This window comes from Tyto alba, unplaced genomic scaffold, assembly GCF_018691265.1.
Source record: "Tyto alba isolate M040663 unplaced genomic scaffold, T.alba_DEE_v4.0 Super-Scaffold_34, whole genome shotgun sequence".
In the NCBI taxonomy this organism is placed as follows: Eukaryota; Metazoa; Chordata; class Aves; order Strigiformes; family Tytonidae; genus Tyto; species Tyto alba.
Window position 1 is genome coordinate 1,262,193 of NW_024881309.1, and position 13,480 is coordinate 1,275,672.

General features: G+C 42.2%; 1 protein-coding gene across 1 annotated transcript in view; it reads right to left on the reverse strand.

The window, feature by feature from the left end:
* Positions 1-13,480, reverse strand: part of ANTXR1 (ANTXR cell adhesion molecule 1) — a 112,695-nt gene that overhangs the window by 69,173 nt on the left and 30,042 nt on the right. The window contains exons 10-12 of the mRNA XM_032985154.2: positions 11,139-11,237; positions 611-680; positions 226-304 (exon numbers count right to left, since the gene is read on the reverse strand). Coding sequence (XP_032841045.1) covers positions 226-304; positions 611-680; positions 11,139-11,237 — 248 coding nt within the window. The remainder of the gene's footprint in view (positions 1-225; positions 305-610; positions 681-11,138; positions 11,238-13,480) is intronic.

Genomic DNA, 13,480 nt, shown 5'->3' on the forward strand with positions numbered 1-13,480 from the left:
ATACAGAGTCCGAGGTATTTACTGAAGACTCAAGAGCTTTGCCACATTATGGTGCACAATACATAATGTCATATTACCACACTGACAAGCTCACCTTTAAAAGAGGGAAACAGGTTCTTTACACACCAGGCTTACCCAACTTGGAAGCCCTAATACCTGTATAACAAACATCTGTTGCTAACACCATCCTACTGAATCAATTTAGTTACATGAATCAAAACTTACACAGTGTGTGCTGGAGATGATGACGGAGCTAGAGATGAAGCTCAGACCATCGTTCATACTGACTTGAAGAGCTGCTTCCCTAAAAAAAAAAAAAAAAAAAAAAACAAGAAACAAGTCATGCCAGCTAGTCCAAAATCTTCTACTAGATAACATCCTCTGGAACCTGGGCTCCTGGTGCACAGAGAAGCCTTTTGTACAGGTTAATTCACACTGTTGGTGCTCTCCTCCCTGTGAGATCTCCAACACACAACTGCCAATTAACCCAATAAACACAAGAGACAATGTCAGAATTAGATGTATATAAGAACAACAGAATATAATGAGCTGACACAGACTCATTTTCCCACAGGCAAAGTAAATACTTGAGTGTGTAATAAAAACATACATGCCAACTTCTCGTAGCACAGGTGCTGGGCAGAGCAAGTAGGTATCTTCCACTACAAAAGGCTTCTCATCTGGAAAAAAATAAATATTGGAATTTATTAACTGGTCGGTAATACAAGCACTAAAGACCACACTTAATAATATTTTTGTTCACTCTTGATCCATAAGCAATATCAAACACTGTGTGAGCGATAAAAAGCTATTGCACAGCAGTTATTCGGAGGTAACCGTAGGCATGCTTTTAGCCCATGGAGTCACAGAGTAACAGCAGATACCCTGCACCTCAGGAAAAAAAGAAAAAAAATTCAACATCTTGCATTTACCCCCCAAGAAAGATGGGGAAATATGACAGCTCACCCTCTTTTCTCATTTCTTTGCAGAACCCTTGTGAAAACTGTCTTGTTTTCAGGCTGCCACAGCTCACTCTCATTCTCCCTGTGAAACATCATTCCACAAAGCCCTTTGTGCCACCGCTCCCACAAAAGGGCTGAGGACTCCCTGCCCCGCAGACCTGAGAGCCTCAGGGCAGTGGGAATCCCCCCACTGCCTGTCACCCACATCTTGCATGCAGCACCTTCGCCATTCCTACAGCTGCTATGTGCTGTTGAAATCTATCACACCACACACCTGAGTCACAACAGAATTGAAGATATAAAGTTTTTTGAGTGCTCAGAGTAAATTATCACAGCCACTCTATACAGGAGACCAGATGAAGTTGCAAGAGATTACATATATTTGGAAATAGTTGAGTTAAGAAAATTCTATAGTGTGGAAAATTCTGCTCTTCAAGGAAGACTCATCTGAACTTAAATTAAACCTTCCAACCTGAATTAAACTAGGGTTTAAAAAGTGGAGTGAGAAAAACTATTGATAGGCAATTGTCTGGGAAACAGCAAAATTAGGTAATAGTCTTCTTTTGTAGACTTAGATCAGAACTTTATACTATCTCTCTGGTGATCAGACAGATGGGGACCCCAAGGAACTTCCCAGCCTATTTGCCAGTTGACCAGAGATTGGGAAGCTTGGCAATAAACCAAGCAGACAGGCTGGGTGGTTTTTGCTTTTTATATTGGAAACCACACATTCTCCCTGGAAGAGTTGATTCTGCTGAATCAGCATTTTCTAGAAGCACATCACTGCATCAGAAATCTTTCTACCAGCCTCACTTATAACCGCCTCTAGGGCCTTCAGTAGAGATGCTTCTCATAGACCTGAAATGAGAGCTGTTACCAAATATTGCCAGCTTCCTAAAACTTTCCAGTTAAAATTTTCACTTTTGAAAGCCCCTCCTCTCCTGACAGATTTCTTCCCCCTTCGCCTCTCAGACCTGCAGGTTTCACATCTCATCTTCAATCCAAATCTTGATTCTTATCTCTATACACTGCAGGGTGGAAGACACCTTCATTCTATAGGGTTGTGTTGAAACAGAAGTACAATTCATCACCACCTTTCTTTGCTATTTGAAATACAGACAGCAAACGTGGGGTCTCGAGCCATCTAAAGTCTCTTCACAGCTGCGCGGTGCCCTTAGCTTCCCAGGGTACACATAACGCTGGCAACGTGGAAGCAAGGTTGCAGTGTTCAGTGCATCACTGACAGCAACAGGGAATGGAAAGGAGCAAGGATAAAATTTTAACCAAATCATTTAGCAATCTAACAAAGAGCTGAGCTATTTTCACGGTCTGGTCTTTTGTTTTTGAGGAAACTTGTGCGAGTTACAATTCCATTTAAGGTGCCAGTGAAAAGAGGAAAAGCCATGAAGACACAAGCCAAAAAATGTGGCAACCTCTAATTTCTGCATCAGCTGTGAGCCTTGTTCATTCTTCACTTGGTGAGATAAATTCGTTCACATGGATGGTGTCTAATAATGATTAGGGCAACCCAGCAGTAGAGCACTATTGATCCTGGCCCCATTCTCAGTGGTTAGCTCAGCAGCGTTCACTCAGAAGCAGGGTCACACAGCACATTTTACTGCAGTGGATGATGCCTAAAATATAGACTGCAAGAGTTTGTCCCCTCATGTAGACCAAGTCAAGCATTCCTCCCGAGACATTCTGGAGAGAGAGGTTTCCACCAAATACAAGATTTTAGAAAGCAGTAATATTGCTCTAGCAATTCCTATCACACATTCGAATCCCTATTTCATACTGGTGTATTTCTTTGCTTTGGCAGCAATATAAAAGATTATTTCCTCAGGCAGGTTAGGAAATGTTTATTTTTTACACTCCATTAAAAAAAATGAAATGTTAATGAAAAGTTGTAACCTCCCCTGAAGTTTTCCTTACATTTCCATCTTCCAGCAGATTCCATGCCTACATATACACACTTGAATTTTGGGTTACCCACAGCCGTTATTTAGTTAAGGACTGATTGATACAGACAAACAGCTGAAAGTGAAAGATTTTAGCTAGCAATATGGTTTTCACAAACAGGCTTCACTTCTGCAGCATGGCTCACCTACTGAGAGCAGTCTTCAAGCTTTCATGATCCCTCTAGATCCCTGCTCCTGCTGTTGGCCTGGAAAGTACCATATCATTGCTGTTTTCCTACCACCTCAGCGCAAGAACACACATGAACACTTCCACGATGCTAAACATTAGGAACAGATGTTTTTAGCACTGGGTATTCCTTTGCTAGCCTCATACTAGCTAGAAGATTACTTCCTCATTAAAAGAGAGGCAGACATACAATAGGCATTTAAAGCACACAATGTAGCAATACAATGCACATCCCTCACTTCCTATCGTCTACAGCACAGGCACTGGATTTATGATGAGCTTGCATCATGTACAGGCACTCAGTTTTGCAATGGAGTTACCAAATCAAACCAGCAACATTCCCCACTTTGCACAAGCAAGTAGGATGCACTCTGGTGGTGTCTTGCCCTACAGTTCTGTTCTCACCCTGATTTATGAAGATATCGTTAACTCCCATAAATTTATGTCATTGTCTCAGCACACACATGCCAAGTGAATGAAGACCAATGTCTTGTTTTCTCCTTTGCTAACACTGGCAGTAAAGGCCAAAGAATTCTCCATGCCAGCATTCACTAAAACAAAAGCTGGCTTAATTTTGCAAGGCCTTTTAGTTAGATCTCGTTAGCTTTTTGCTTCTCTTTCTCTCCCTTCCCACCCCCAACTTCCATTAAAGTCTATGCCTCTCTAGAAAGTTTATCAGACTCCAAGTCCCAAGAGGGAGCTCATGGCTGGCCAGGCTGGCTACAGGGATAGATTATTTTGTTTGGAGAATGTTTGTGCTTCACCACAAAAATGAGTGACTATTTTCCTTTGCTCTAAACAAAAGAAGATCCATTTGGTTTGCATAACTCCGGCCATCTGACTCCTTCCTGGAAAACTTACATAGGGAAACCAAACAAAACAACACTTCTCATCTGCTATTGCATCTGTATCTGCAGGATGCATTGAAAGAACACCGCTTTTCTCATCTGCTACAGAAAAAACTTGCTGTATTCCTGTGCAGTAAGAGATGGGCCTGACTGCTCCCAAACTCTAGATCTTGTGCCAAAATCTGAATTTTGTGGTTTGGACTCCTCTCAGCTGACAATACTAGTGGAAGAGCTGTGGAAGGCGGGGGGCGGAGCGCTCAACTCGATGCTGCTGACTCTACTGCCCAGGAAGTGCTTTCTGTTCTCCCCTCGGCTGCTAGCTGGCTGCGTAACCATGAAGAAATCACTTTGCCCCCTTTGCCAGTTTTATAGAAAGTATGACCAGGCCTTGATCACATCTCAGGTGCCAATCATGGGCAGAGTATCTTCAGGAAATATTGCAATGACTCACTTTTGAGAAAGTCTGTCCACAGTAATGGGCACAATTTGCTCCTTACCTATGCACCCTTAAAAACGCCATCAAGAAAAATAAGGTTCTTAGGGTATAAAACACCTCCACAGGACACAGCACAGATAGGCAACTGAAACTCATCAGTCCTGAGGCAAAAGCCACTCAGAGCAGTTTGCAGAAATGGAGAAAGGTCAAGCATGTCACAAAAATACATCTGTGATCTGTGGATGCCCTTTCAACAAGGTACTTTCTATTGCTCAAATTCCTGTAATTTGCTATTCAGCATTCCTACACCTTTTAACAACTATCTGTTGCCTCTAAAATCTATTATTCCCAGCATTAGTGAGTAGTTTCTTTTGCCATTATCAGGGTGTAACCTTTTGGCAAGCCAAGACCTGGAGTACTTCCCAACCATAATAATAAGAGCCTCAATATATGCATGGCGTTTTAAAACAGAAGAGCAAACCTCAATAAAAGAGGTACAAGAACCCAAAGAAGGTGATCAAGACAGACAGTAGTACTTTCTTTTAGCCATGTAACCAAGCTAAAATTCACAGCCTTTGCTTTAGTTAATGGTTCACCCAAGAACCAAATGGCATACTGAAAACTGACTGCAAAGATCCCTCACAGAAGGGTTTAAGAAAGCACATTTACAAATTGCCACTGCAATATTGCAAGTGCTGATTGTTGGACCCGCAATATCAGCAATATTTTAGCCCAGAAAAGGCTGCAAAAGCTGTTTGCCAAACTTCCTGTATATCACAGACTAACCATTTCCTTCTGTTACCCCTGCATTTATGATTTGCGTTCAGAAAATGCTTTGACCTAGTCTTCTGTTTCTGCAGGAGAGAAGACTCTAGTCTATTTGATGAGTAGAGGCAAATTCTGGGTGGGAGTGTGGCTGCTTTCACATAAGACTCCCTCAGGAACATCTGTGCTAAGAAGGCTGTTCTCCTCCATACCTCAGCCCACTCGAGGTGGGTAGCCCTGAGCCATCGTGAGCCTGAGCACTTCCATTCTCCCTTTGTCACCTCAGATGATACACAATACCTCCATAATTATCTGCACCCCCCCCACCAAGGCGCAATCTCCATTCCTCCTGGCTGACTCCTCTTATGCCACTCCTTGTGACAACTCTACAAGCAAAGTTTTTATTTCAAATCCATTTTGGGGGGAGATAAGAACGTAGACAGACACTGGGACACTCTCTGAGCTAGAGAAACTGCCTACAAGAAAGACCCATAAATATGAAATATTTTGTTAATGCTGTAATGAAAACCACATTGAGATCATGCTATAATTGCTCTGTTTTGTGAAGGGACACATGAGCTCTGAATGCCAAAGCCATTCAGAGCAGAGTTAGGGGATGGGGGAAAGAGATAAGCACAGAACAATGATATCACATTCATAACAGTCTCTAGATGGAGAGAAGGGATCTGGAAGGAATCGCTTTTTCTCTGATGGGTTCATCTGCTGTGCATACAATTCAGTTCAACAAGCACACATAGCTTCAAGACTACTAATAGAACTTGGCAAAGCACTGTGCTATTAATTTTCTCATGCTCACAACTGGCAGCTCAGGAGAGCAGCCCATGCTGCAGTACAACAGGGTCACTCCTCGGCAAGAGTCTTGGTCCAGCAACTCCACTCCATTCTCAGAGCTGTTACCATAAGCTCCGTCATGCTTATTTGCACACATATACTAATGCCACAGTGAGACACTGTCTTGGTCCCCGGCAGCATTCAGTATAAGTGAACCTGGTAAAGCACTCCACACATTGCACAGAGATTCTCCTCCTCATTCAGCCCAGGTTTCCTGACTGCCCCGTGCTTATTCCTCCACATTCGGCCTGGACAGCTGCAGAGAAGTCTGCTGGAGGTAAACGCACAGGCATACTGTTTTAAAAGCTCCTATACTGCAATTTGTTGGAGGCTAGGAGAGCATTTGAGGGAAGCATGACCATTTCTCCTGTTTTCATATTCTTTGTCAAGTAATGACTTTGGCCACCCTTCAAAATAGGACTCCAAGCTCTCCTTGGTGTATGTTTTCACTTAGGAAAAAAATAAAGGCATACATTGTGTCTTTCATAAAAGTCACACTCCCCAAAACACCTGATGGAGTTTGTACACAGTGATAGACATTCTCTAATACCATAGCGGAAAGAGGAAAAAGCTACTATAAGAAAATAAAAGATTCAGTAGAGGGTTAAAGTGACATGATCAAGTGGGGAAATGGGAGATTAGAGTGTGGAACTGCAAAGCAAAACGTTCTGTGCTGAAAGAGACCAGGCTGTGAAAAAATAAAGAAGATATCACCAGAAAACTACTGTGCTACCAGGAAAAAAGGACAGGGAAAATGGAGCAACCTGTGAGGCTTTGAAAATAGAAGACAATTTTTAGAAGGCATTTGCTAGGCAGTTTCGGGATACAGTTCCCTGTACAGCTCATTCTCTGCTGATACCTGGCAAAGTCCCGCTCCCACTGGATTTGCCTTATTTTCCTTCACTTCTGGTACTCAGTGTTGAAAAAAAAAAATCAGGCTAGTTTGTGCAAAAGATCAGTTCTGGCCAAGTGTCCAGAGCATTCACTAGAATGCAAAAGATCTAGCCGCACCTCTGCTGTGGTGCATGCTGTTTCCTCACCAATCCTTCATCTTTCTTTTTAGTTTTAAATTGCCTAGGACAGAGCTCGCCTCTATGCCCAGAGCTATCTTTGCTGGATCCTGCACAATCTGGGCAGACAAAGACATTTTAGCACCCCAAAGCAGTCATAATTCACTGCACTGAATAATTACTTTTAACTCTGTGCAGTCTGAAACCAATTCTCTTAGGTCCTACTGCTGGCAGAAAACACCCTGCTGTTGAACATGCATCTGATTACAGTTCTGCTCAGCCAAATATTCTTCATGGTTTCTACAGATGTTCCTTTTTTTTATCCCATAGCTATGAACATTATGAGCCAATGCTCTCTTCACCTGCCACTTTTCTCTGCCAGTAATCCAAATAAAAACCTATTAGCTCATGCCCTTAACCTCAGCAAGTCCTAGCTGTGCTGGTCTACATCTCATCTGGGATAATTTAAGGTTTCAGGAACTGTTGGCTTAGTATTATCTTTAAAAATACCTCCCTCTCTAATACAATCAGAGACTGAGAGCTTTCAAGCAAACAAAAACAGCTGAGCTATCCAACTTCCATAAGGTTTCCATAAGAATCTCATTCGGTTAAATCTTATGTTAAGCTGTTTGCAGCTAAGTGCCACAAAAGCACACTGAGAATACAGGCTGGAGCTGCAAGGTCCAGTAAAGCAAAACACTGAGATACATTCTCACATAGAACAACTTGAACTTAATGGAGCTGTGCCTGGTTCCCACCAGGAGAGACTTAGGTTTGAGAACATTGATGAGCAACTGTTGAGTTGCCTCAATCAGGGAACTGTTTGGAATCAGTAACTAAGTTTGCGGCCTCTTGCTTCCAGGTCACTGCATGCAAAACAAACTGAGAAGTCTTGGTGCAGTGCCAAGGAGAATGAGCTCACTTTTAACCTATGCATCAATGCAGGACACAATGAATGGATCAAGTCAGAGTGCAGGAAACATATTTGGCCTTTATCCTCATTTTCCAGTCATCTTGTGGGCACAGGAAGACAACTTCAAAAAAAAAAAAAAGCCCATGGGTTACACTAAGATAAGATGATCTTTCCTGAAAGCTACTATGAATTTATAATGACAGACACCATAATAAATTACTCAGCTAGACAAGCCATCAGCCCACAAAAAGAGAGGAAGGAGCCTTCCTCCTCACCCCCACCAACACCAGGTCACAGTGTTTGAGAGTGAGGTAAACCTCACAAACAGTTCCTCCCATTGGCAGCATTGGATGTTTTTGTGTCTCCATAGACAGGACACACTGAATAGTGGAAAGCTGATGGATGACTTTCTTAGCTCTGTGAAGGCTTTAGGATGTTTCCAGGAATGAATGCCTTGCTCCAGAGCCAGCCAGCTCTGAGGAAGCTGAGCTGAGAAGCAATTGGGATGCAAGGGTAGGTCACAGCTAGCATAGCCCCAGGTAACAGAGGTAACTTTCAAGCTAATGTCAAGGGAGCAAGTAATCTTCTCTGGAGAAAAAAAAAGTGGGACAGCAAATCAAGTGCTGAAAAGACTTTACATAGGAGAAAAAAGGATAGCATTAATAACACTTCCCTACCTCACAAAGCTGGCAGGAACAGTAGCTACTTTTACTTTCCATTCAGGCTCAGAGTCCTGTCCTGGATTCACAATGCAAATGGGGCCATAAGGAGGACAATTGTTGGATGGATATGGAGGCAGAAATGAATGATGAACAGGCGATCGAGAAAGGAGACCTGCACCAAATCTCTAGCTTCTGAAGAGGCCCCATAAACCAGTAGGAAGAGTACTAGGCTGGGTGTCAGGACATCCGCACACTTGTCTGCAATTGGCTCACTCGGAGCAACTACCTTCAGTACTGTAACTTCAGTTCCCCCATCTGTAAACCACCCGTAGTAAGAGTTTACTCATTTCATATATAGCTTCCAATGCTGTTTCTCTTCAAGATACCAATCTATTTTAAAGTTCCTAATAAAAAGTTTTTCAGGCCTTCAGAACTCACTCTCAAAGACCATTGTGCTTCAGCTATTGGAAGTAATTTATAGAAGAAATGGAAACCAATTTGGGGAAATAGAGCGATGATGTCCTTCCACTAAGGAAGAACCAAACCTAGCTCTTCTCCCCTCCCACACAGGTTGCAAATCTGGTCCCTGGTGGTCCTAAAACTGAAATGCTGCACCCATGGACCCTGTCTTGCTTTAGAGACCATCAACAACACAGGTTTCTCCAGGGGATATCTGACCTGAGGTATGTTCAGGACATAAAACAAGGCCAGGCCAAGCTACAGCACAGGGACATGGGCACTCCTAAATTTTTCAACTTTAGGGGCTTCTGTCATGCTGAGCAGTAGTCTTGTAACTCCTGTAACTTACATTATACATGTCCATGTATTTCTTAGCATGAAATACAACTGCTTGAAAAATCCTCTACTAATATTTCTCTTGAACTGAAAGTAGCTCCTCCACAAAGCAGAAGTTTTCACCCAAATTATATGTTTTATATGGGATATTCACTTTTTGACTGAAAAAAGACAGCAGACATGCAAACTAAGAATGCTACAAACTGTCAGCTTCCAGCAACCAAATCCAAAGGCTTTGGGGTTTGCACCACACGGCTTCAGATTTTTGATGAAAAGAAAACTTTTAAATATTTTAATAGCAATTTCATTTCCATTGGAACCTTCTCAGTGGAGAGAGAAGGGAAGGTTTCCTGCCCAGCTCTAGAGAGCTACAGGAGACTTGTGATCCAAACAAAACTTTGGATCTGAACTCTGAAGAGAAACCAAACATGGTTCAACACCTAAATGCAGTCATGATCCAAATTTAAGGAGTTCTGGCCATGTGTCAGGTTTGGGTCTGATTTTATGGAATTTAAAAGGAAAAGCATGAATCTGTGGCTGCTTTTGCTGTTCTTTTTTCAAAAGCCACCTCTCACTTGTTCACACATCTTCAGCACTTATCTCTGGGCTGCATGGAGGTGCCTCCAAAACAGCTAACTGACCATCTTCCTCCCACCCTAGTGCTTTTACTTGGATGCCTCTCCTTCCCTACTCTCCCCTCCAATGCCACTTGCTCCTCCCTGGACACTTAGCCCTCCTCCAGCTTCTGCTCTTCATGTCCTCAACACTCACCATATCTGAATTAAGCAAACATGAACCACAGCCAGACAACCTTTCTGCTTAGTGACAAAAGAGTTGGCAATTCCAGAACCTGCCTACTACAGAGGAGGCCAGCATAACAGTACAAAAGCCATTCAGGACAGATTAGCAAACTGTTCCCATGCTCCAAAAATCAAATTACACAGATACTCACAGCACGAGCAAGTCCAACATTGAGCCATTAGACTTCCTCATGTAAGAAACTAATTCATGTATTTATTTTATACTCAAAAGGGCCAGGACCGCCTCCAAAAATCAGGCAGCTTCTGAATAGAGCCCATGTTAGAAAAGATGAATTCTACTGTCACTGATGGTATTAGCTATGAGTTATGCTATCTGGTTTCCTATGTGGGTTTGCAGGCATGCCAGATGAGAACAACAGGATCATTAGTTGTTCCAGCTAAATGGCTCTCAGTCCACTTCACAAAAAGACCAGATACTCAGGGTCTAATTTGCTTCTCTTACTTTGGTTCTTCTGCTTGGTGAACTCTGTAGAGGAAACATTTTCCAAGCTGCATCCACAGAAGTATAGCAATGCCTTAGACACTGCTCCAGTACAGCTTCCACCAGTAGTGCTTAAGCTGCATGACTAGGCCTAAGTACCGCAAAATATAGGTAAGGAGAGAAACAGAGCTGATCCCATTACATACTTAACCCAACAAGACAAATACTCTTTACAGGCAAGTTTCTCGTCTTCTATATTTTGTCCTCTCCATTGCTCAAGCTTATCTATTCACATACTTGCTGTCAGAATTGCAGCATAGAATAACAACCAACAATTTTCTTCTTAAAAAAAAAAAATCTCTTCCACATTCTGCAAATTCAATAGCTCCTCATCCCATAATTATTACCTTCACAGTCAACATATCTGAAGATCTAAAACATTTTGCAAGCAAATGTCTGCCAGTGCAGAGATGGGGGGGGGACAACAGAATAAATCAAAACAGCTTACTGAGAGTAACTGTGTCATTGATCCTGAAACTGCAGAGCACTCTGTCAACATTGCGGGCATGTCGAAATCCATTTCCTCTCACAACAACCTGAAACGACTCTGTAATAAAAAAGACAGCAGATTATTCATACATAGAGAGACAAGGAATGGTCATTTAGACAAGATATGTATGTCAAAAGTTTTCATGTGACATTTCTTGAGCTAAAATTTTCAGTTTAACAATTTTTAAGTTTAAAATTGTTCAAAATTGAACTGCCACTTGCTGCCTTCCCAATTTCAAATTGAGTTTTTAGAAACAGGAAATAATACATAACAAACATTTTAACTGACCTGCAGTGAAAACAGTAAGCTTCAGAGACACTGAGCTTTCCCATCCACAGGCTGCCATTTCAAATGGCAGAACATTTTGAGTGAAGAAAGGCAAAAGTATCTTTCCATGGGAAGAAAAATATCTTCCAGTGACAGATAACTTGGAGAAGTTCAAGTGCTACTTTCCTAGGTAACTGCAAAATTCTATCAGTTGCCATGAGTTTTGTCACATCCTGCCCTACTATCCTGTGCAACAACCATGAGCCTGGCTGGACTCATTTCCATACTATGGCAGGGGATTTCATCACCTCACTGGCTTTCTAGTCTCTGGACAAAGGCTATGATCTCAGAGTCTGTGGGCATTTCTCCAAGTCTTGCTCTTCGCTATTCTTCCAGATCAACTCTACAAAGTCACCACAAGCTGCAGTGCAAGCAGACATCATCAAGGACAGTCACCAACACCTGAGCACTGAACTGAGCAGTCCTTTTTGGAACAAGCAGAACAGAGCAATGAGATCATATCCTCACAAGTCTTTCACACCACTCTCTACTGTCCCTTGTTATTCCAATTACGTGAGCCTAGTGCTGGGAAAGGTTTATGAACTTCCTGCAGCCACCAGCATTAAGACTGCCTTGCAAGGAAAGCACCATTTTCAGACTTTCGGATTTTGAAACAGGGCCATAGTCCCAGAAAAGTTCTGGCAGCAGACATAGGAACTCAAACTCTGCAGGTCCCTATGGCGAAGGAAACAGCCCCCACAATTCCTGTCACTATCTCGGAGAGGCGCTTGGATAATCCCCACTGATGTTTTGCTGGTGAATGTGGTTTGAACACAAAATGTTTCACTGTTCAAGACAACACAGGAGTAATCACAGTGTATCAGAAACACCACTCTGGTTTTAAAATTCCCAGGAGCAGCAAGGAACCTGGGTTTTGTAGATTCAAAGATTTCTCCTTGCACTTTACAGTCCCCATCTTCTTTCATCTCCCTTAAGGACTCACACACTGTACTTGTCAAAAAAAGCAGATTTGCTCTGGAATCTGGGCTCTCTTCCAGGTCCCACTCATTTACAGCCAAGTTGCAAATCATCCCACCACATCTAGCCAGGGAAGCTGCCTCGCAGGCCCATTATGTGTTGTCCGAGAGCATTTGGGAAGAACGGGGGAGAAGAGCTCTGTTCTGGAGTGCGGGGGCTGATGAATATTTAAGAGAAATCACAGAAGTCTCAACTGCTGGGGAATGAGAGTTCAAGTACAGTCAAAGAACAGCATATCAATGATGTCAGGGATCTTGTCTCTGCTTGAGACTGAATTGAACAGATACAGTATGCATGTCTGTACTGATGCAAAATCAAATTATCAAGAAACTGGCATTTCATAATGATATGTTGCTGCTGAAATTCATTACTCAAGTGTGTGGGACCAGTCTGCAGTGCAAGAGTGGCCTCAGGTAACGTGAAGCCCTCGTTTTGTATCCAAAAAAAACAGGAAAAAAAAGGCAAACCCCACCATCACTTTAAGGATGTGCACAGAAACAAGAAAACCTGATGTATCAGAACTATACCTATATAGCTATACCTATATCATAGCTATAACATTTATTTCAGAAAGATACTAATCCACATAACTCTCCTATTAAATAACATTTTCATTAGTCTCAAAGTCCTAAATGATGGCACTAGCTGCAATTTTGCAGTTTGAGTGCAAGGGAGTATTTGCCCAAACTTGGAGATGAGGCCTTGAATTGAGCATCTAAATAACTGTTGGCATTTTTCAAGGTTAACAATGCTCTTGGGAAATACTGGCCAAATTCCAATGTGAATGGCTTGTATAAAACCCCTCTACATTTCCTCTCAGCTGGCTCTGCTGGATACAGCTGTACATTACCCCTACATTCTCATTAAGACACAATGAATAGGAGTGATAAGATGTATAAGCAACTGACCAGCATATTAGAAAGTTCTAAAGATGGTTATAAATGGTGATTACAAGTCATTTTCTGGCTTATGACTTTATATAAGCATCATTGTTC